A 25,174-nucleotide genomic window follows, 5' to 3' on the forward strand; every position below is an offset into this window, starting at 1 on the left:
TGGTCGTTAAGGAGACACTGCTGGAAGACCCTCGGTTCATTTTGTTGGTCAGGTGCTCAACAGTTGCATGTCTATTCAAAAGTAGACAGCCATAGTTGGTTTTTGTCATCTATGGTTCGTGACGCCGGTTTTTGATACCTTACTTTGATTACTTTGACATGCATGGTATATTTTAACCATGGCGGCTTGTCAACAGTTTAAAAACTTGGCCATTTTTGAAATGCTTCGATCCTTGGCCCTAAAGCCAGTGATCCTGCCCTTTTGGACGATAGATAAATCGCTCCATTTTCCACATTATGACAACACTGAACTGTTTTCCTCGTTCACTGGACACACTTTATATACCCTTCATTACTGTTGCAGCCATCTGCCGTCTCTTATTGGTTGTTCCACGTTGACGTCGAACGTACGCTACGGTCACATTAATTTGAGTAGACCATGTTTATAGGAGGGCAACAAATTGGAACCTTTACCACTTTTTGCCACTAGCTAGTAGCTCCAGCTGAGACAGTTGGCCAATCACGAAACAGGTCAGCAGAATTTTGCAGGGGACCAATGAGAAACACATATCTTATTCATTAGAACTGCAAGTTTGCACAAGCATCATCCTTAGCTGGTATCTATAAACTGACCTGAGCTGGTGGCCGGATGTACTCACCATGTCAGCTGAATCCAGAGTTGCTTTAGTTATGAACTGATACATTGCCTCGCAGAAATTCCTCAGGGGTGATCCAGATCTACACATTCGCCATGCAATGTCCGCAGTGGCGCGAGATCGGGGCAACATGTCACCTGGCACCTGCCACAGCGCCCTCTGTGGACAGCAGAGGCCTCAGTACAGTGACCACAGCAAAACAAAAAAACATGTAGGAAAGGGCAGGAGGGGGCACAATGGCTGTTGGACACTACTTCACTACCCTGACAGAACGCCAGACTGAGAGCACAAATTTCTTGTGAAGATGTGAAGTGTTTCTATTGAAATGTGATGTGCACACAACCCACCATAGGGTATTCTGGACAGTATGAACACCTAGGAAAAAATGCAGATCAATCATAACTTATATTGGGTATGGGACTTATATTTTCATGTGCAGGACAAAGGTTTGTTGAAACTTTTAATAACTGCAACTTCTGTACCATAATTTTTTTTTAAATTTACATGCAGCACTTCGTTTCCGAAATGGGTGCCCTCCTCTCTTCAAAAATACATGATGACAGTGTACAAATTAGCAAGACATATCTGTTCATGTGAAAAAAATAATTAAAATGTGTCGTTCATGGAGCACCAACCTTTAAACAGGGAATTAAACGTAATAATTGAAAAATGTAACAAATAGCCTTAGTAGTGGGCAAAAGCGGGTTGTGGCCAAATACGAGCCGTTGTTCTTTTATGTCAACAAACCGGTGGTTCCGCTAGCCTATGTTTTGTTTATTTAGACTATAATTAATGGATAACAGCTGTCATGATAGTACAATTAATGCCCAATAATACTCTCATGTTAATTACTATAATTTATAGCCAAGATGATAGCTGAATAGGACACTTGCACTCATATTAGGTTATCAGTGACAGAGTCTCCAGCATCCTGCACTGTCAGTCCTCGTCTGTATTTCACTCGAGCAGCAGCAGCAGCAGCAGCAGTAAACTGAGGTGATACTGCATATTTCTGGTACAGTATGGCACAAATGTTCTGCAGAGTATCGCACCCAATGCTGCTTTGTACAATCTATGACACTATTTATGGTTTCGTGGCTAATTTTACTGATTTATTGAGAAGACACAGATTTCATTGCAATTTTGGCAATTTCTCCTCAACTTTTTAAGAATATACACATAAAAATGGGTTTAGTTGCTATTTTCCTCACTCCTTCAGAAGACAGACAAAAATGTAGGTTTTGTCATATAGTTTTCCAACTTTTTAAAGACAACGTGTGCAAATATTAGTTTCGCTGTAGCCAGTGTGTGACGTTATTTATAGTTTTTAAGCAATTTATTAAAATTTGTCGATTTTGCCTCAGTATTCCGCAAATACCTCCTTTTTCAAGAAGAGACAAATATAGCACTTTGAATGTGTAACAACTAATACCACAATGCATGCCCTGCAAGCACCCCAACATATGACACTTTTAACATTTTTTAGGTAATTCGTTAAAATTTTGTCGATTTTCTTCCAGTATTCCACAAATTTCCATTATTTTCAGGGAGACACACAACAAAAACAAATGCGTAGTGGGCTTACATTTTGCTTAAGTGAACTTAAAACCCATAGTGTGTGACATAACTATCAGCTCCCGTGACGCTTTGTCATTTTACTGAACTTGTAAAAAGTTAATGGCAGGAACGTTTCTACGGTAAAATGTTTGTACTTGGCTAATATGCCCCACACTTGCGCCGCTACCGTTAGGATACTGACAGGCGAAAGAGAGATAGACAAATTATTGAAGTACAAACAAAGAAAGTTTAGTTTACAAACTCCAAACAGTGTATTCTTATTGCCCCACGTCACACATTCTGCAATCCTTGTTTTGATACAGTGATGGCCGTGGAAAGCAACAATTACCTCTACATTTAAAACTGAAAAAAAGAGAAAAATGCAACACGGCTTTCCTGCAAAGTATTCAAAGTGCTTCAGTCCGTATTGTTACCACTACAGCCGCTGACTGGGGCCCCCTCCACTGCAGCACGTCTTGGAGCTGACCTGCCTGGCTGCTGAGAGTGGGCAGCTCACAACACAAGGACAAACAGAACGGTAAGAACAAAGGACTCGCTTTGTCCTCACTGGTAGTGGGGCTTTCAACCCCTCCCCTCCACATCCCCATCACCCACGCAGCACCCAGAGGCAGAAATAAGCGTTTCAATGGCCACCTGACGTTTTAGCTACCCTTTGAGATCCTTCCACACATATCACGATTAAAAACAAGTAATTATGGTTTAAACCTCTTCCTTTCCACTAGCACTACTTATTCGAGCAGACTGAATGTGCGAATTTGCATCCTTCATAATAGGGTGACACATCCACTTTGTAATTGCCAGTCCAGCATGTGCAGGTGTCAGCGCAATGTCACAGGCCTCTGTTCGCACAGGCCGCTGCTACACAGCACGGCCTGTCATTCTACCACGCCTGCCTGCTAGTCTTAAATACACGCACACGCTCTGAGAATTTTGTAATGTAACTTGTCTCGCAGTTAGATGACTGAGACGTCATTAACACCTCATCATCCTGACACATTTTTCTCTGTAGCAAGACGTGTACAGTAGACTTTGTTGGGCTTCTACACTACCAGTGTCATTGCGGGCAGTGCAAGCATACACCTTAACAGCCCACTGGTATATCATTTACACTGAATGTAACAGTTCTTTGTGACACAAAGTCTTTGTATGCTTCCAGAGGTATATGACACAATATGTTTTACGGAATTCACGTTCAGTTACGGTCTGACATTTCCAGTATTTGTTTCCCCCCATTCCAAAAGAATGTGTTCCAGTTACGCTTCAATTACGGCGGATGGTTCTCCCCTTGTTCACGTTCCACTATTCTAGCGATCACAATACGTCACTCCTACAAGTCCTCCGACGTACTCCTTCTTCCTCTGCACCTAGTACAATTCGTGGATGGCCAGTGCAAAGAATGTTTGTCTGTTGGCCAAAATCTTGAGCTGCAGGGCAATCCCATAACTTTATTCATGGGATTTTATCCACGAGTCGACAACCCAAATTTAATTTGCCTATTAAGATTTTATTTCATACATTTAAGGATACATAAAGCTCACGGAAACTGTGCACTATACACTTAAACTTCTTTTGTCACTCAACTGAAAAGTGCTTTGTAAAATACTTTCTGTGAACAATAATGTGTTTCCCCATATTGTTGCCTTTGATAAATCTTCCACAAAAAAGAAAAGAAAGCTACAGTCTTCAATTTATGTAGAATTTGCAGCTTGAACACCATACCGCTGAATTTGGAACGCCATTTACGTTTGTTTAAACAACACCAGAGATCACCCACACGCTACAGACTGCCCTGCAAGTTGCTAGGATAGTGCGCTAGCCTTCCCCTCGTTTAAGTTCCAACATGCTAACACTGCTGCGTGTTACGAGAAGCAGTCTACATACGTTTTGTAGGAACATAAATGAGATTCCATGGAAGAAAGCCAGGAACTCTCTGAGTCAACTGTGGTAGGAAGTGATGTACACACCTCCACTAATTTTTAACAGTAAAGCCCCTCCATGATGCATACCGCCTGTCTTGCAGCATATACCACAGAAACTATACCAACTAAATGATTGCATCGCCACCACTCCACATATTCTTTTACGATTGATACTGCATTTAGTGATTTGTAGTCAATAGCCTACTACAAGTGTATCAGGATCTTCTCACTTATTTATATTCAACTGCTATATTTTATTATGTTCAGCTCCAATTCCCATTCCTCGTGAATTGCTGCAGCCTACTGGTGCCGCAGCCTTCTTATAGATAATAGCTCATATCTCTGCACATACCCTGCAAGCCACTATACAGTACTTCTTGGGGTCTCAGTCAGAACAATATTAACTGTTTTCGTTCCCATTCCACTCAAACACATACTGATCAATAAAAAATGACCATATGCCTTTCTGTACACCCAATCCCCCTGATTATAGTTACTCTAGATACGCTATGCCAGAAATACGATTATGGTGGCATAATGGGATCAGAGTCTTCGTTGAATGCATAATGAGTCATAAGAAATGTATTGTCTTTTTTTATTCAGAGGCATATACATAATAATATTGTTCCAACAGCGCTATAGTGCTTCGAGCACATTATCCATTGGATTCTTTACATTGGTGAGGCTACAACCATTGAAACACAGTTCAGAGCTACTGCATGAGTACAGAAAGATTTAAGGTTTGATCACAATTTTTGTTCATTTTTCCCCTCAGCAGGCTATTCGAGAGTGGACTGACCAGGCATCGTATTCCATTTAGAGGAGAATATATCTTATTCTTTTTCCACATGGTCAGGGAGCATTCATGTAGTAGAACTTACTTTATACACAAATCCATCAGTATTTAGACATCAGACAGAATTGCAGTCTTAAGTGACATGCAGAGGGGATTTGCGACTTCTCGCCTGCAACGTATAAATCCATCTGCCAGTTCTTATTGTTTGGATTACTTGCCTTAAGATTTATGCAAATGAGTCTTAGCCTGACAGATGCATCCTACTTCATCTTGCTCCTCGTGGTTATTACTAAGTATTTTACTGCAATTAATATTTTCAGTGACAGTGTAGGGGATTTCTTGTCCTATTCATGTGCAGTAGATTTATTTACCTTTTTTGCAGGCTTTGGAGTAGGGTTCAAAAATAAAAGAAGCGAAACGCATGTGTTAATCAAACAATGAGCCTTTTATTTATTGAAGGAATGGACTTTATACAACAAGAGCATAGTAATAGTCAAGTTAGCGACGGAAGAACGACAGAAAACGATAACTTCCATTAGCACTGCTTAGCACCTAGCAGCTGCAAACAGTATCACTATCTACATTAACGCAATTTACACTCTGTATATTACATCCCATTTTATGTTCCGCGGTAAAAATTCGTGCAAATTTTGAAGGGGTACCATGTAGCCTGGAAGCCGTAGATGTTACAGCCAGTACTTACATAAAAGCTGCATATTTAACCCTTGAATCGAGCGTGTTCCCCTCAGGCACAGCTAACTCGCACGATCACTTAGAGCCCGAAGGCGTTTTAACTGGCCCTCGCTCATCCACAGGCTATGCACAATTGACAGCCCCCAAACTCTCCAGTGCTGTGTTTTCAGACACCAGGTGCACGAGGACTGCAAACTTTCTGGTGGCATGTAACTATTTAGTAGTTTGATCTTAAATGGAAGGACATTACAATGCCGACTTTTACAGTTCAGCATATTTAGCACTCCGTCTTCGGACCACGAGTCGCCTACCGGCACCATCCGACCGCCGTTTCATCCTCAGAGGAGGATGCGGATAGGAGGGGCGTGGGGTCAGCACACTGCTCTCCCGGTCGTTATGATCGTATTCTTGACCGAAACCTCTACTATTCGGTCGAGTAGCTCCTCAACTGGTATCACGAGGCTGAGTGCACCCCGAAAACTGGCAAGAGAGCATGGCGGCTGGAGGGTCACCCATCCAAGTGCCGGCCACGCCCAACAGCGCTTAACTTCGGTGATCTCACGGGAACCGGTGTATCCACTGTGCCAAGGCCGTTGCCTTCAGCATATTTAGACATATTTAAATTGATTTAGATTAAATAAGATATTGACCATTTAGATTTTGATAACTTAGAACTATAGTTGAGAATATCAACGAGTTTTCAATATGTGACAAGATAACGCATGAAGTTTGTTTCCTCGCCCATTCGTATCGCTGTGTGGAATCTGATGACTCAAACGAATTGCATTCGGTATTCAGTGTTTCTCTCCATGTACGTTCAGGCATCTCCACGGCTGCGTATTCGAAAGCACTACGAAGTCGAGTCACTTCAGGTGTTCTCGGTCTGTAAGCCTGCTTTAGTGCACCTGATAATTTACTAAACCTCACAGGAGAGGTCTACTGATGTGAGGTCAGTTGATTGCAGCGGCCACCGGATTCAGCGATCTGGAAACCCCTCATCCAGAAATCGATCAACATTTAGGGACCAATGAGGACTCACTGGAGAATCAAATCATTTCCAGAAAGTCATTGCTTGCGTCACTCTTGGCTATGACATTTAGTGCTAGCAGTTCGCACTGAGGTTTGTCGCTCAGCTTTAATGTCTGAAGCAGCATCGCCTTGTAGCCTTTTCTACCAGAAGTTGTACGCTTTTTATCGGAGAATTTTCAGCTCCCTAGCCGTCATACACACTGATTTAGTCAGACTCCCAGCAAACGCCTACTAGATGTCAGCTATGACGCCACTATGAGCAGTAGCCACGAGCTGGCTTTGTGTGCTGCGGGAAAGAGCTGCTCAGACCTGCGGTGGTTATTGCCTCTGTGCCCACATTACTTGTCCAAGTCTATTTGAAAAACATCGAGTGAATCATGTGCACACACACACACACACACACACACACACACACGAACTAAAAGGCTGAAGTAAACGATCCTATTCATTTGAGAGTCGGTGAATAACAATTTCCTGACGTTATGAGTATATATAGGGTATTACCAGCATAAGTGCAGATACTCGTATTTATGACTGAGGATAGTGTACTGAACAACGTTACATCAGACTAATAATTATAACTATTACGAGTAGTATGTTTTTAGGTTGGTTGGTACCTCCAAGTATGCGTGGCACAAGGGAACTGTAATATTTATTTTCCCCTGGGCAGCAGATCAGGTGTTGCAGGCTGGAGTGCAACTGTGACTAGAGACTTTCTGTTCGGTTTCCAGGCTGAAAGATGTAGGCACTTATACAGAAGAACTGAAACATTTTGAAAGACTTTCCTGGCCTCTTACAGATATGCTTTTATGTATATGGAGTGAGGCGACGAGTGAAAATTTGTGCGAAGTCCGGGTATCGAACCTGGGTCTCCTGCTTACTAGTCAGGTAAACTGGTCAGTAAGCCACGTTAGCACAATGGTTTGCATAAGTGCACAGACGACCCTGGAATGCCTCGCTCATCGGTCCGAATTCTCAGTGCTGCCTCAGTTTAGTTTGGATTCCCCGAACATAAAACAATATGCAAGTCTTAAGGAGCTGTGATGTAAAATTTACCGTGTGTTTCATGTCTGACGCGAGCACTGTGTCTTGCACAGTGTGGGTTCTAGTGGTGGGAAGGCACGCTCTGCTTGCTGCATACGCTGGGCCCTGATTGTTGGATTGTAGGAGGTGACGTATCAGTCTTATCCGAACGAAGACGATTTTCGAGCTACCTCGAAAATAAGTGCAGGAAAAATCGATGTTTCAGTTGGCACCTTTGACTAGATATTAAAAGAAGCTGCTAAATCAACTGTTCAGTATGCAATTCGATCGAAGCTGCATACACTTACCACTATGAAGCAAAGTCAGTTCACATTATCAGCAAAAGATGGTAAATGGTTCATACTCAACGATAATAGCAACACTGTAGTGTGGGGATGGTAGCGTGTATGAGCCTCAAAAGGCAGACAACAGACACCAATTCATACCTTGTAAATTCATTGGATACATAGAATGAACTAGAAGAGCAAGATGGCGAGGCATGTGTCACAGACGTATCTGCTGTTGTAAAATTTTTGGGGTCCAGAAATCAAACCAGAGGAAAAATATGGTGGAAGAGGGATCAGAGATTGAGCTGTGATTGTAATACGTTTGGGTGTCAGAGAGCAAAGTGCGAGAGCAAGATGTAACAGGTGTGCATGTGTGCACATGTGTGTGTGTGTATGTGTATGTGTGTGTGTGTGTGTGTGTGTGTGTGTGTGTGCGGATGTGCTAATGAAGCAGTGTGGGTTCTGCGAATGTCGACAAAGTTTTCCACGGCCCTCATCACCTTAGAACTCCTACCCCACATGCAGGCATGACAAAGGCCAAAGGTCAACTTCCATTCAAAGTCTCTATTGCGTTCCTGCTGAGAAACATCCAAATTTTTTTTTTTTACATTGAAAAAGGAGTAATTTCTGTAAACCACTTCTTTTTAAGTAGTTCCAAGACAAAACCACTAAAGTAATTCTGATTAGACTATTAAGGCAGTGGCTAAGGAAGGGTGAACCTTACCACTAGGGACTCCGGAAGGAGATGGTAAATCTTGAAGATGGTGCTGTGCGGCTCGGTGTAGAAGACGGAGGGCGTCCAGAGCAGTGCGCCTCTGAGCACGTGGTGTGCACGTGGCCGGCGCTGCAGCCACGTATAGAGCGCACCCCCTCCTGAGCTGTGGCCCAGGTAGAAGGGCCGCGCGTCGCCCGTGACACGCTGCGTCAGCCCCACCAGCGCCTCCACGTCGTACTCGCCCATGTCGTCCAGGCTGCGCGACAGAGGCAGGCAGAGGGCGGCAACAGGTCGTCAATAGTCGGCACCGTACACGTTTGCTGCGCATGCTGCCGCAGTGTCTCTAACTAGCTTTTTGCCTACTGCTTCAGCCGTGTATGCGTACGTCATATGTATTGTATACACCACCTCGTCTCCCTCTCGCTCTCCATCTCCTCCTCCCCCCCCTCTCTGCCAATCTCCTCCCCTGCTCTCTTCCTCGCATCTCCACTCTTCATCTCCTCCTCCCCTCTCTCCCTGTCCATGTCTATCCGCTTTCTCCGTCATCTCATGCTTCCCCTCTCTCTTCCACCTCCCCCCATTTTAGCCCCCACCCTCTCCCCTATGGATCGTCGTTCTTACCCCCACAGTACTTCTTTCCACACAGTAAGTGTTATGTGCCTCATGTACCCAAAGTTTACTTGAAGTCGATCCAATGGCTTAGGAGCACACGTCGAACGTACGTACTTGGTGTCTGCTTCACATGACGTATGGATCGTAATAAGTTGGCTGCAGTTTAGTTGCATGTTACATCATCCACACCGTTCAATGTCCATGGCTGCACATCTTTGGCAATTAACAGTTGTAGCTCTGTTACCTAATTGACCCAAGCCACTGTTTTGGTTCAAATGGCTCTGACCACTATGGGACTTACCTTCTGAGGTCATGAGTCCCCTAGAACTTAGAACTACTTAAACCTAACTGCCTGGGGCAGGATTCGATCCTGTGACCGTAGCGGTCGCGCGATTCCAGACTGAAGCGCCTAGAACCGCTCGGCCACTCCGACTGGCGCCACTGTTTTCTGCAAGTTGAAATAAAGAAACAGTGTGTTCCACAGCAGATCGGAGTGTCTTAGGAGTCACATTGAGAATACGTTCCCTCAGTTCAGCTACTTTTGCGATTGGAGCACTGAACACAACATCTTTGAGACAACCCCACAGCCATAAGCCACACGGATTAAGATCAGGTAATCTGGACGGCCAGACAGCAGGGAAATGACGGCTGATAATTATAGCTTCTCTGAATGCCTCCGCAGCAGCCACTTCACTGGATGTGCAATGTGCGGACGAAACTTCCATGAAACCGTTCCAACCTACACGTCCACAGGGCTGAAGGGTTGGAACGACGTTGGAGCGAAAAAGACACTCCTAGCGCTTGCCGGTGACGATATTTGTAACAGGATCCACAGGACACGTCTGCTGGAAAAAACACGGCCCTACGGTAAATGAAGCCCTCAACCACCACCACAAAGTCACATTTGCCGAATGAAGTGGTACCGGTTAATGTGCAACGGATTTTCCGTTGCCGATTTTCTGTAATTCTGCGTACTGACATGTTCCTGGAAATGGTAATGGGATTCGTATGTGCAGAAAATGTTCTGTGGCCATTCACTGTCTAGTTGCACGCGAACCAGAAATTGGAGAGCAAACGTTTGTCTTGCTGGCTGGTCAGCAGGAAGCATCTCCTGAACATGGGTTGTATTGTATGGACAGCAACGCAGGATGTTTCGTACGATTTTTTGCAACGAGCTCGCGGGTATCTCCAGTGTTGGGCAATTCCATATGCAGCTCATATGTGCACACCATTGCTATACCCCTGTTTTTCAAATTTCAAAATAATTTTCTCCAGATGAATGCCTTTTTCCATACCCTTGAGTGTCTGGAACATCTGCAGGGCTACCGGCGCATAGTCACTCTTCTTTTTGTCCCCCCAGATAACTGAATGGTCAGCATGTCGGACTAGCGTCCTAAGCAGCCCGGGTTTGATTACCGGCTGGGTCGGGGATTTTCTCAGTTCAGGAACTGCGTGTTGTGTTGTCTTCATCATCATTTCATCCCCATCCGGCGGGCAGGTCGGCCAATGTGGCGTCGAATGTAATAAGACCTGCACCAAGGCGGCCGTTCTTGCTAAATACCTATACCAGCAGCGTGCCATGTTTCACGGAGACAGTCATGTTTGGCGTCTAGCTCGCCCAATGAGGAACTGCCGTGTGCTGCGTGTCTCTTGGCGTGCATGTTCTGAAGCTTACAGCGCCATATATGGGTCAAATTTTCGTTAAACTTTCTTGTTCCGTGGCGTTACCTCTGCATCAATAATATGCTGCTCAAATTTGACATTATTCTGCGCAGTGGTTCTCCTTCTACAGCTTTTTGAAACCATAAGTTTAATTATGGAGACACAATTTTATAATACACGTAGATATAGAAAAAGTTTGATTTAATTTCGCTTTATTGGACATTAACAAGATCCAAATTTATGGCGAAGCAAAGTAAAAATTGTCTGTGTTGCTTGATGCATTCGACACATCGTGTGAGGGCGTCCTTAGTGAGAGTATTGCACAACAGTAGTGGTCACGAACTCAATTGTAAAATGAGAAAAGTCTGAATTTGATCACTGTGCCAGTGAAATCACACATTTGATTTTAATACGCTGACTACACAACGAGTGTCGTCACTTCAGTAGCTACACTAACGTATTTTAATGTGTTGTACCCTGGCAGAATGCTGAAATCCACATCAAGGTTGTGCTTTTTTAATTTTACATAAGGACTTTACACATGGAAAAATTGCTCCCATATCTAATATGGCCGTGTGATATTATTGCCAAGGACACCATCACAAGTTGAATCCCCCGCACAATCTGCTGCAGCGTTTGATATTATTTTTACCATGAGGTAGCTTTGTAAGGTTCAAGAGGACGGAATTATTTGATTGCTAAATTATGAGATAAAGTGTTTATTTAAAAAATAAAGTAACACCCTGCGCGCAAAGAAACTTCCTCCATGAACTTCGCAGCTGCTGTGGACCTGAATATACAGACTGAAATGCCAGTTCCGTCCCAGACTACGAAAATGATAAACTCTTGCTGTCTAAATACTTTTGGGGTGGGATGATATAACGTTACTCTGCCCACTTCCTCAAATTGCAAAGTGTGACGCTGGATGTACCGATGAAGAGTGTCCACTCTATGTGTACGCCCTCTCAGTGAAGCGAGTGCAGAATGCAGCTACTTTCCCACATAATGGTAAAGGGAATTATTCTCATCAGAGGTTTATGTTATCTCAAGGGTTTGTTGGTGTTACTATTTACGTTCGCGAAGTGCCAGATACTCTCCGTGTGTGTTCTAATCTGAAATTACCGGTATACCCTCCTGGAAATATATCATGCTTAGGAAAGTTATCCGTTTCTTCCAGACGAGAAAACGTCCTTTGTAAGCTAAGTATTGTTCAAAGTGTGTATTTTAAACCACATGATGGATACTCCGTTCAACATTACAGATGCAATGCGAGTATATTGCAGTAGCTTAGACAGATTGTGTAAAACTAAAAGGTATGCAGTGACGATTTATACTGAGTTGACAAAAGTCATGGCATACCTCCTAGTATCGTGTAGGACCTCTTTATGCCTAGACTAGTACTGCAACCCAACGTGGCATGGATCCAACAAGTCGTTGCAGAAATATTGAACCATGCTGCCTCTATAGCCGTTCATAATTATGAAAGTATTGCCGGTGCAGGATTTTATGCACGAACCGACCTCTCAGTTACGTTCCATAAATCGTCGATGCGCTTCATGTCGGGCTATCTGAGTGGCAAAATCATTCACTCGAACTGCACAGAATGTTCTTCAGGCCAATCGCAAACAGTTGTGGCCTGGTGACGTCATCCATTAACATCCATAGAAATTCCGTCGTTGTTTGGCTGCAAATGGTCTCCCAGCAGTCGAACATATCCATTTCTATTCAATTCGGATGGACCAGAGCGTCCAGTCCATTCGATACGAGTAATGCACATCATTATGGAGACACCACCAGTTTGCACAGCGCCTTGCTGACGAATTGGGTCAATAGTGTCGTGGAGTCTCGAACGGTACCATCAGCTCTCGCCAACTGAAACTAGGACTCATATGACCAAGCCACGGTTTCCCAGTCGTCTAGGAAGCTACCGATATGGTGACGAGCCCAGGAGAGGCTCTGCAGGCGTTATCCTGCTGCTAGCAAAGGCACTCGCGTCGCTCGTCCCCTGCCACAGCACATAAACGCCAGATTTCGCAACACTGTCTTAGCGGATACGTTCGTCGTTACGTCCCGCATTGATTTATTTCTGTGCATTGCTGCTTGTTTGTTAGAAGTGACAACTCTACGCAAACGCCGCTGCTCTCGATCATTAACTGATGGACGTCGGCCAAAGCATATATCCGTTGATAGCAGATTTCATTCGCTTAGGAACGGCATGGGGAGCTAAATGGGAGAGGTGTATTATCATGTGGAAAGAGACTATTGATACGCCCGCTAAACCCGCTGGCCAAAACAGGTGATTAGGATTGTGGAAAGGGCCAAATAAGGTTGGGGTCAGTTTCACCTTAGAATTGTTATTTATTGTAATTTAATAACACATTTACAACCAAAGCACCACGTAGCCGAACTTTTACAACTACGAGTTTCAAACTCCAAATCTTTCATGGCTGCCGCGCGCCATTAGCCGAGCGGTCTAGGGCGCTGCAGTCATGGACTGTGCGGTTGGTCCCGGCGGAGGTTCGAGTCCTCCCTCGGGCACGGATGTCTGTGTTTGTCCTTAGGATAATTTAGGTTAAGTAGTGTGTAAGCTTAGGGACTGTTAACCTTAGCAGTCAAGTGCCATATGATTTCACACACATTTGAACATTTTTTAAAATTTTTTTTCTTTCATGGTGGCTGAAGGCCTCCAAACAAGAAATCTTAAAAATCAACAAGGTAAATTTCAAGTGACTGAAGACATGCAATTACAATTACAAATAATACAGCTAGACTGAAAGACTCAAGGCAAGAGTGGACAGACAAACATAAACAAGATGGAATACAAACGGCTGAAGGCCCACAGTAAAATTTTGAAGGTTTTAAAATAAATTACCATAACTTTTCAAAGGCAGAAGGCCGCAATGTTTAAGCTTGAATTGTAATTTTAAGAATAAGTTTCCAAGGCTGAAGACCAACAATTAATTTTCCAAAATTTAAAAAAAATTTGTAAGCGTAAGGCTTAAGTTTTAAGTAACTGAAACCGGACTAAAAGAAAAGACAACACAACGGGAATAACCTTTCAGCAAATATCCACTTGCCGGAATTGAAACTTACTTACATAAAACACAGTAAAATCAAGAATTTTTTTATCATTGGCTATGATAGTTTATAAACAGACAATTAAACACCGGTGAGAAAGACAGTAAAGACAACAACACTCAGAAGCCTGCAGGGGGTCGGTCTGCCCTCGTTCACTTAGGTGAGACAGGTGATGAGCCCAACTACACTTGATCCGTCGGAACCCAACCAAGGGACAGCCACGGACCGACCAGCAAACGACTTTCTTGCCACCAATCGATACATGAGAATTCAAACACAAAATGTTACGGGCGTGATTACTCACAATCAGATATGTATATGTATTAAGCTGTCACTGTGCTGTCACTGTGTGCTGATAACAGGTGTGGAAAGGACGCTGCCTGAAATTACGTTAGTGGCCAGGGCAGATAAAGGGAGCACTAACGGCCACAAGGCACAAAATTCCACTGGTGCACTTGAATTGTACTCAACCAATATAATTAATTCCACCGCATGGCGGCTAAGTTTGAGCAATACAAACACTTGGTGTTGATCACAGGTAAACCTCCCCAACAGCGAACCACCGAAACGAACCACACAACATGAATGGACGTGGCTTGAGTACTTGAAACTACTACTCAACTTTGACGTCCTGGGTCGGTGAACCACGAAGCTCGTAGCAATCGGACAGCTCCACGCACGCTCCGACACTGTGCAGCGAGCCGGCCGGTGTGGCCGTGCGGTTAAAGGCGCTTCAGTCTGGTACCGCGTGACCGCTACGGTCGCAGGTTCGAATCCTGCCTCGGGCATGGATGTGTGTGATGTCCTTAGGTTAGTTAGGTTTAATTAGTTCTAAGTTATAGGCGACTGATGACCTCAGAAGTTAAGTCGCATAGTGCTCAGAGCCATTTGAACCATTTTTGAACTGTGCAGCGACCGCCAGCAGACCCAGCCGCCTTCACCGAGCGGATATAACTCCACTGGTCTTCAGCAGGAGAGCTTCTGTTAAGTTTGGAAGGTAGGAGACGAGGTACTGGCAGAAGTGAAGCTGTGAGGACGGGGCGCGAGTCGTGCTTGGGTAGCTCGGTTGGTAGAGCACTTGCCCGCGAATGCCACAGGTCCCGAGTTCGAGTCTCGGTCCGGCACACAGTTTTTATCTGCCAGGAAGTTTCATATCAGCGCACACTCTGCTGTAGAGTGAAAATTTGATTCCAGATATTAGGATTGTTCACTGAGATGACAGAAGTCACAGGATACCTGCCAACATGGTGTCGGAGCTCCTTTTGCCCGGCCTATTGCAGCCAGTCGACGTGGCCTGGACCCAACAATTCGTTATAAGTATCCTGCAGATAGGTTGAGTCATGCTGCCTCTATAGCCAGCCGTATTTACGAAACTATTGCCGGGGCAGGATTTTGTGCACGAACTGTCCGCTCGATAATGTGCCGAAAATGTTCGATGAGATTCGTGTCGGGGGATCTGGGTGGCTAAATCATCCCCTCGAATTGTCCAGAAAGTTCTTCAAACCGATCGTGAACAATTGTGGCCCAGTGACAAGCTGCGTCGTCGTTTGGGAACATGAAGTCCATGAATCGCTGCAAATGTTTCTCAAGTAGCCGAAGATAACCATTTTTCAGCCAAAGAGCGGTTCACTTGCACCAGTGGACCCATTTCATTTCATGTAAAAACAAATCACAAAATCATACCAATATGGAGTCATCACAAGCTTGCACAGTGCCTTGTTGACAACTTGAATCCATGGATTCGTGGGATTTGCGCCATACTCGAACCCTACCATAAGTTCTCTGCAACTAAAATCGGGACTCATTTGATCAGGGTGGGACAACAATTAAAAGGTGTGCTGGACCGGGGCTCGGACCCAGATTTCCCGTTTTGCGTGAGGTTTCACCTTCACATGCGTGTTTGCATGTCTGAAGGACAAGTGCGTCGTTCTTATTAACAACACGTATTTTCCGCCGATAGTAGGCAGCGACATTCAATTAGAACAACTTCCCCTGTATGGGAATCACACAACAGGTGTACGAGTACAGGTCGCAGACGCGTAGTTGACGACCTATGGAAGTTTGTGTCTGGCCGTGAGTCGTGCACAGATAGCCAAAGTTGTTAAGGTGACCGCTCGCATAAAATAGGCAATCTGGGTTCGAACACCGGTCCAGCACAAATTTTCCTTGTTGTCATTCACTTACACAGCTGATGGTTGTCCATATTCGTGTTCGTGAGTACATCTCATGTACATGTATTTCATTTAGCTCACCCTGCCAAGATATAGTTCAGCCGTGCGTGGCTCATGTTCAAAAAATGCCTCAAATGGCTCTGAGCATTATGGGACTTAACTTCTCAGGTCATCATTTCCCCAGAACTACTTAAACCTAAGGACATCACGCACATCCATGCCCGAGGTAGGATTCGAACCTGCGACCATAGCGGTCGCGCGGTTCCAGACTGTAGCGCCTAGAACCGCTCGGCCACCCGGCCGGCGGCCATGTTACCGCCATCATGTATTTTACACCCTGTTTTTAATGCACTTCCACCTCACTACATTAATTTAAATTACTGGTGTCACTGAGTTGCTGCCTTGCCTGAACGTGGGCGGGCCGGCCGCGGTGGCCGTGCGGTTCTAGGCGCTGCAGTCCGGAACCGCGGGACCGCTACGGTCGCAGGTTCGAATCCTGCCTCGGGCATGGGTGTGTGTGGTGTCCTTAGGTTAGTTAGGTTTAAGTAGTTCTAAGTTCTAGGGGACTTATGACCTAAGATGTTGAGTCCCATAGTGCTCAGAGCCATTTGAACCATTTTTTTTGAACGTGGGCTGCGCTAGCAGCGCGTATCAATGTATCCCCTCTCGTAGTATCTTTGCTCGACTGCTATTACTTCCTGGTCGTTGTCCGTCGTAAGGCAGTTCGCTTCGAGTTTGGGCTGCCAGCCAGGTGGAACGCGTCTGGAGAACAGTCCGGACCTGCCAGGCGGGGAGTTGCAATGCGGCACTAGTGCAGTCGGGTTGGACCGCTGAGGTCTGCGTCGACATGGCTCTCCCGACCACTGCCGTCACGCATCACTTGGGCCGGGCCACCGTCTTGCTGGAACGTCGGTCGGTCGTCCTACCGGACGACGCGTTTTGGCTGGCCGATCGTTCGTGAGTGGCTGTGTGTGTGTGTGTGTGTGTGTGTGTGTGTGTGTGTGCGTGTGTGTGCATCGACTCCCGAGTTGTCTTCGTGCATGCTTAGTTACTGTTTGGGTATCGCTCAGGTCTTCGTGCAAGTGTTTGTCAGGTTGTGTGTGTAGTTAGCGTTATTCCACTGACGACTATTTTAGATGTTGTCGGCATTCTAAGGGAGACATGGCTTAGTCACAGCCCGCGAAAGGCAAAGGTCCCGAGTTTTAATCTGCCAGGAAGTTTCATATCAGCGCACACTCCGCTGTGGAGTGAAAATTTCATTCCAGAAACATCCCCCAGGCTGTGGCTAAGCCATGTCTCCGCAATATCCTTTCTTTCAGGAGTACTAGTTCTGCAAGGTTCGCAGGAGAGCTTCTGTTAAGTTTGGAAGGTAGGAGAAGTGAAGGTGTGAGGACGGGGCGTGAGTCGTGCTTGGGTAGCTCAGTTGGTAGAGCACTTGCCCGCGAAAGGCAAAGGTCCCGAGTTCGAGTCTCAGTCCGGCACACAGTTTTAATCTACCAGGAAGTTTCAATCCTAATATCGTTTGCTTCTTCTAAATCGTCTGTTTAACTAAAACGGTAAGAATCTCGGCCTAGTAAAAAAGCTTGCGATTGAGGAAGGAAGTAGCTAAATATTAAGATCTTCACAGTAAAGTGCAGCCTATCCCTCATTACACTAATGTGCCATTGCATCTAGATCCTTCTATTCTCAGATGCCAGTGTGGAACGCAGTATTATGCATTTATTCGTCAAGCCGAGGTTTGTATTTGTACTTATTATGAATCTGACTGTCACTCTCACGTTGGACATCAGTTTACCTCGCATCACTATAAAAACGCATACGCACATTAAAAGCGTAGTGTGGATGCCTTTCATATCTGTGTCATGCTGAGGAAAGGGAGATCGTTTCTGAGTTGTTTCTCACGGTCTACGGAAACAAGGAGAGGAATTGCAAATGTAAATATAAGAGTGATTTGTCAGACCCCTCTCATACCTTTTTTACTTTTCGAAACTGTTGATTTGCTTGTGCCACTTGCTAAATATTTGCGAATATGATCAACGTCTCGGTAAGATGTTCAATAAATGGTAGTCTGGGTCCGCGCTCTTCACGTCCCCTCTAATCCAACTACTGTGAAAATCCAATCTGACAACATACGACGCAGAGGTAGATTAATAAAAAGGGCTTGGGAAGGCACTGGCGTGTGTCTCACTACTTGCATTTTGACAAATATGTCCCCTGGTGTGATGGAAAGTCGGTTATGTTTCGTTTCTACCAGAAATTTCTGTGTGAACCGAGCAAAAACAACTACAGTCACCCACGTAATTACTTCCTTCTAATATAACCTAGATGGACAATTTGATGATGGTATTAACGCTCAAGGAACAAACAAGTCAGATATTATTCAAATAATAATATTTCGTTCGTCAGTGGTAATGTTCGGATGACCGAGTTTCACACGGAATATGCGGCGAATGTCTTATTGAGTCTCACGAGACGAAAGGAGAGAAGTCACGTGGAGAATTTTCCCACCTCTGATACCCGGAACGAATGAGGGCGAGACTTGGCTGACTGACAGGGATTTTGGCAGAATTATTTTTGCTGAGACGCCAGAGTCAGACAAACGTAAAACTACAGAGAATATTCTGTTTCAGAGAGCCGTAGAGAGAACTTTCGCTTTCAGAGAGCGGTAGAGAGCAGGTTTGGGAGGACGACGGTTCAATCCCGCGTCCAGCCATCCTGATTTAGGTTTTCCGTGATTTCCCTAAATCGCTCCAGGAAAATTCCAGGATAGTTCCTTTGAAAGGCCATGGCCGACTTCCTTCCCCGTCCTTCCCTAATTCGATGAGACCGATGACCTCGCTCTTTGGTATCTTCCCCCAAACAATCCAATCCAATCCAGAGCAGGTTCAGTTCCGGAGCTTCTGTGAAGAACAGCCGCTTCCTGGTTCTGCGATCGACAGAGAGCAATGGGTGATAGTTCGCGATATGCCGCGGCAGCCTGTACGGCCAGTGTTCACGCTGCAGCGTTAGGATTTAATCGACATCGGCACCGTTTGAAGTTTTGGAACCTTGCGAAGAAATTAAAGTCGTTCCAGAGCTTAAGTCATGATTCATATTTTTTTATTTGTTCTTTCACAATTCGGGACTCAACGATTGTTACAGTGAATCTTGAGTTACCACCACTCGCTCGTTAACCCGCCCGGTGCTTGTATTAATTCCCCCCCCGTCAGTACCGTAGGTAACGCAATTACTTCTGCCACGGCATTTAAAGCCGATTAAGTCGCGATCTCTTTTACGCTGTTTCCTAGTTGCTTGGGGCTCACTATATGTGCATTACTTATAACTGAGTTTATTTTGAACGAAGACGTTCGCCGTGTTTAGCTTTTCCCTTGTATTTAGATGCTCTTAAAATAAATGTGTAGTAATAAAATTTTCCTAGATATCATTTCGGTAGTTAATTAACATCATGTCACTTGAAAATAAATTAGCCAAGGCCATCAGCTATACATATATGTTTCTGGGACACAGTTTCTAGTGACAATTCCGCTGGACAAATCTTTTAAATGACACTACCGGCCAAAGGATTATTTCCTTTACCATGTATTAATCATGCATCAGCTGATTTGACCAGGATCGAACCTTTACGTTCGTCGTATGTCCTATATCGATTTCTGCGGTTATTCCACGCACTGTTGTTTGCCACTTAGCACTGAGAACTCTACGCAAACGCTGCTGCCTCGGTCATTAAGTGATGGGCATCGGCCACTGCTTTGTTCGTGGTGAGAGACAATGCCTGAAATTTGGTGTTCTCGACACAGTCTGGACACTTTGGATCTCGGAATATTGAATTCCCTTGCGATATCCGAAATGGAATGTCCCATGCGTCTAGCTCATTCTGTGTTCAAAGTATTAATTCCCGTCGTGCACCCATAATGATGTCGGAAACCGTTTCAGACGAGCAAAAATGACAGATCCGCCAATGCACTGTCCTCTTCTACGGTGTGTACGCGATACCACCGCTACCTGTATGTGTGGATTCTGCTATCCCACGACTTGTCACCTCAGTGCACAGTGGACTTGGAGTAGGAGCGCGCTGCATGATGTGTGCCCGTTATTTTTGATATGATATGCTTCAACTAACATTTAAGTTTCAATCACTATCTGCTTATCGTTCTCTAAATCATGCATCATGCAGCTTATTGCCCACAGTTTGAGTCGAAACACGACGTCCTGTGGCTGCACCAAAACCATTATCCAACATGGTGGCGTTGCTGTCAGGGTTCCTCCGAGCCATAATCCATGGGTAGCGGTCATCCACTGCAGTAGTAGCCCTTGGGCGACCTGAGCGAGTCATGTCATCGACAGTTCCTGTCTCTCTGCATCTCCTCCAAGTCCGAACAACATCGGGCCGACGACGCCTGGACACTTCCCTTGTTGAGAGTGCTTCCTGTCACAAAGTAATTATGCGAACGATCGCGAACCGCAGTATTGACCGCCTAGGCGTGGTTGAAATACGGACAAAGCGAGCCGTGTACCTCCATCCTGTTGGAATGACCGGAACTGATCGGCTGTCGGACCCCCTCCGTCCAATAGACGCTGCTCATGCATGGCTGTTTACAACTTTGGGCGGGTTTAGTGGCATCTATGAACAGTCAACTTTGTCTGTGATACAGTCAATGTCTAGCTTCAGGAACTCTCGGTACCGGGGTGATGCAAAACTTTTTTATGTGTGTAGTAAGATACTGTAGTAAATGCCAGGCACTATTTTTATTACGAGGGTTATTGGTACAGTAAGGTCCGAATCGCCCTAGCTACCCATTGTGCATGTACAACGATTTCTGACGGGCCTTTCTCGTCAACGTACCCCACTTGCTTTGGTATTGCCACCGTGTGTCAGAGTGCATAAGGGGATGAGAGCTTTGAAGGACTGACCTGAAAATTTCCGTGGTGATCCGTGATCAGACCTTGTAAGAATGTTGAGAGAAAAGTGTAACGGGGAACGAGACATGGGTTCCTCCCACGGCACCAGAGTCTTAACGTCAGTCAATGGAATGGCGTCACAGGACATCACCACTCAAAGTCAAGGCCAAGTAGACAATCTTAACACGCAGTGTTATGCCAGTCGTGTATTGGGATAAGACATGGGGTCTTATTAGTCGAGTTTACTCAGCAAGGGACGACAATAACCGCAGCCGCTTACTGCGCTATCCTGACCAAACTTCGACGTGCAGTACAGGATAAGCGACGTGAGTTTTGTTGCTGCACGAAAATGCCAGACCCAATTGCGCCATTCACTCCCAAAATCCGATCATATACACTCCTGGAAATTGAAATAAGAACACCGTGAATTCATTGTCCCAGGAAGGGGAAACTTTATTGACACATTCCTGGGGTCAGATACATCACATGATCACACTGACAGAACCACAGGCACATAGACACAGGCAACAGAGCATGCACAATGTCGGCACTAGTACAGTGTATATCCACCTTTCGCAGCAATGCAGGCTGCTATTCTCCCATGGAGACGATCGTAGAGATGCTGGATGTAGTCCTGTGGAACGGCTTGCCATGCCATTTCCACCTCGCGCCTCAGTTGGACCAGCATTCGTGCTAGACGTGCAGACCGCGTGAGACGACGCTTCATCCAGTCCCAAACATGCTCAATGGGGGACAGATCCGGAGATCTTGCTGGCCAAGGTAGTTGACTTACACCTTCTAGAGCACGTTGGGTGGCACGGGATACATGCGGATGTGCATTGTCCTGTTGGAACAGCAAGTTCCCTTGCCGGTCTAGGAATGGTAGAACGATGGGTTCGATGACGGTTTGGATGTACCGTGCACTATTCAGTGTCCCCTCGACGATCACCAGTGGTGTACAGCCAGTGTGGGAGATCGCTCCCCACACCATGATGTCGGGTGTTGGCCCTGTGTCCCTCAGTCGTATGCAGTCCTGATTGTGGCGCTCACCTGCACGGCGCCAAACACGCATACGACCATCATTGGCACCAAGGCAGAAGCGACTCTCATCGCTGAAGACGACACGTCTCCATTCGTCCCTCCATTCACGCCTGTCGCGACACCACTGGAGGCGGGCTGCACGATGTTGGGGCGTGAGCGGAAGACGGCCTAACGGTGTGCGGAACCGTAGCCCAGCTTCATGGAGACGGTTGCGAATGGTCCTCGCCGATACCCCAGGAGCAACAGTGTCCCTAATTTGCTGGGAAGTGGCGGTGCGGTCCCCTACGGCAGTGCGTAGGATCCTACGGTCTTGGCGTGCATCCGTGCGTCGCTGCGGTCCGGTCCCAGGTCGACGGGCACGTGCACCTTCCGCCGACCACTGCGACAACATCGATGTACTGTGGAGACCTCACGCCCCACGTGTTGAGCAACTCGGTGGTACGTCCACCCGGCCTCCCGCATGCCCACTATACGCCCTCGCTCAAAGTCCGTCAACTGCACATACGGTTCACGTCCACGCTGTCGCGGCATGCTACCAGTGTTAAAGACTGCGATGGAGCTCCGTATGCCACGGCAAACTGGCTGACACTGACGGCGGCGGTGCACAAATGCTGCGCAGCTAGCGCCATTCGACGGCCAACACCGCGGTTCCTGTTGTGTCCGCTGTGCCGTGTGTGTGATCAGTGCTTGTACAGCCCTCTCGCAGTGTCCGGAGCAAGTATGGTGGGTCTGACACACCGGTGTCAATGTGTTCTTTTTTCCATTTCCAGGAGTGTATTTTGGAAGGGACCAGACTGTCTACCCACCGTAGGTCCAGACTTGATGCTGACCGATTTTAGCTTGTTCTACTGTCTAAAGGAGTTTTTCGGCGGCAATCGCTTCGCAGCACATGACGAGGTGAACGGAGCACTTGAAAGACCGGGTATCCTCACAGGCAGCAGACGTCTATAACTTAGGGCTGTGACAGCTTGTAGAACGTAGAGACAAATATTGAAACAAAGTTGGGAACTATGTAGAAAAATAGAGAACCATATTAAATAAGGCAGTGTTTTCAAAAATCTGTGATGGCTTCTGTTTGATAAGTAACTGGACCTTACTTTTCGAATAAGCCTCGTATGTACTCTGTCTGATCAGAAAAAGTATCGAGACACCACCGTGTAATGTGGAACTGACCGCCAGATGTCACGACAGGCGGACCCGCCAGTAAAGGAGGAGACCACTGGTACTGTATTGTCGGTGGGGAAGCAGCGACGGCAGAATGGAACGGTTAGGAGAGCTCGGTGACTTAGGACGTTCACCAGTCATCGGATGTCACGTTAGTAACAAATCCATCAGGGACGTTTCAAGCTTTCCAAAACTGCGTAAGTTGACTGCTGGTGCTGAAACTGCGAAATGGAGACGCGAAGGGACGACCATAGCTAAATAAAAACCATACATACCTATTATACTGACGGACAGTTACTGTTGAGAAATGTGGAGACTGGTTATAAAAGGTCGCGTGAAATCTGTGGAGCAGAAAACCCTAAGAGATTCTGGTCATACATAAAGCACACCAGCGGCAAGACGCAATCAGTACCTTCACTGCGCGATAACAACGGTGAATTCATTGATGACAGTGCCACTAAAGCAGAGTTATTAAACACGGTTTTCCGAAACTCCTTCACCAGAGAAGACGAAGCAAATATTCCTGAATTCCAATTAAGAACAACTGCCAAGATGAGAAACACGGAAGTAGATATCCTCGGTGTAACAAAGCACCTTAAATCACTTAATAAAGGCAAGGCCTCCGGTCCAGATTGTATACCAGTGAGGTTCCTCTCAGAGTAAGCTGATAAAATAGCTCCATATTTCGCAGTTATATACAACCACTCGCTCACAGGAAGATCCGTACCTAAAGACTGGAAAATTGCTGAAGTCACACCAATACCCAAAAAAGGAAGTAGAAATAATCCACTGAATTACAGGCCTATATCACTAACGTCGATTTGCAGCAGGGTTTTGGAACATATACTGTATTCGAACATCATGAAGTACCTCGAAGAAAATGATTTATTGACATATAGTCAGCACGGATTCAGAAAATATCGTTCTTGTGAAACACAACTAGCTCTTTATACTCATGAAGTAATAAGTGCTATCGACAGGGCATGTCAAATTGATTCCATATTTTTAGATTTCCAGAAGGCTTTCGACACCGTTCCTCACAAGCGTCTTCTAACCAAACTGCGTGCCTACGGAGTATCGCCTCAGTTGTGCGACTGGATTCGTGATATCCTGCCAGAAAGGTCACAGTTCGAAGTAATAGACGGAAAGTCATCGAGTAAAACAGAAGTAATATCCCTCGTTCCCCAAGGAAGTGTTATAGGCTCTCTATTGTTCCTAATCTATATTAACAACATAGGAGACAATCTGAGTAGCCGTCTTAGATTGTTTGCAGATGATGCTGTCATTTACCGTCTTATAAAGTCATCAGATGATCAAAACGACTTGCAAAATGATTTAGATATGTGTGTGGTGCGAAAAGTGGCATTTGGCCCTTAATAAGGAAAAGCGTGAAATTGTTTACATGAGTACTAAAAGAAATCGGCTAAATTTCGATTACGCGATAAGTCACACAAATCTGAAGGCTGTAAATTCAACTAAATACTTAGGGATTACAACCACAAATAACCTAAATTGGAACGATCACATAGATAATATTGTGAGCTGAGCAAACCGAAGACTGCGATTCATTGGCAGAACACTTAGAAGGTGCAACAGGTCTACCAAACAGACTGCTTACACTACGCTTGTCCGCCCCATTCTGGAGTATTGCTGTGTGGTGTGGGATCCGCATCAAGTGGGACTAACGGATGACATCGAAAAAGTACAAAGAAGGGCAGCTCGTTCTGTATTATCACGAAATAGGGGAGATAGTGTCACAGACATGATACGTGAATTGGAGTGGCAGTCATTAAAACAAAGGCGTTTTTCGTTGCGACGGGATCTTCTCACGAAATTTCAATCACCAGTCTTC

At 45.5% G+C, this 25,174-nt stretch overlaps 1 protein-coding gene across 1 annotated transcript in view; it reads right to left on the reverse strand.

The window, feature by feature from the left end:
- LOC126416390 (lipase 3-like) overlaps window positions 1–25,174 on the reverse strand; it is a 229,200-nt gene that overhangs the window by 92,238 nt on the left and 111,788 nt on the right. The window contains exons 6-7 of the mRNA XM_050084079.1: window positions 8,705–8,951; window positions 659–814 (exon numbers count right to left, since the gene is read on the reverse strand). Coding sequence (XP_049940036.1) covers window positions 659–814; window positions 8,705–8,951 — 403 coding nt within the window. The remainder of the gene's footprint in view (window positions 1–658; window positions 815–8,704; window positions 8,952–25,174) is intronic.

Source organism: Schistocerca serialis, chromosome 8 (genome assembly GCF_023864345.2).
Source record: "Schistocerca serialis cubense isolate TAMUIC-IGC-003099 chromosome 8, iqSchSeri2.2, whole genome shotgun sequence".
Classification (NCBI taxonomy): domain Eukaryota; kingdom Metazoa; phylum Arthropoda; class Insecta; order Orthoptera; family Acrididae; genus Schistocerca; species Schistocerca serialis.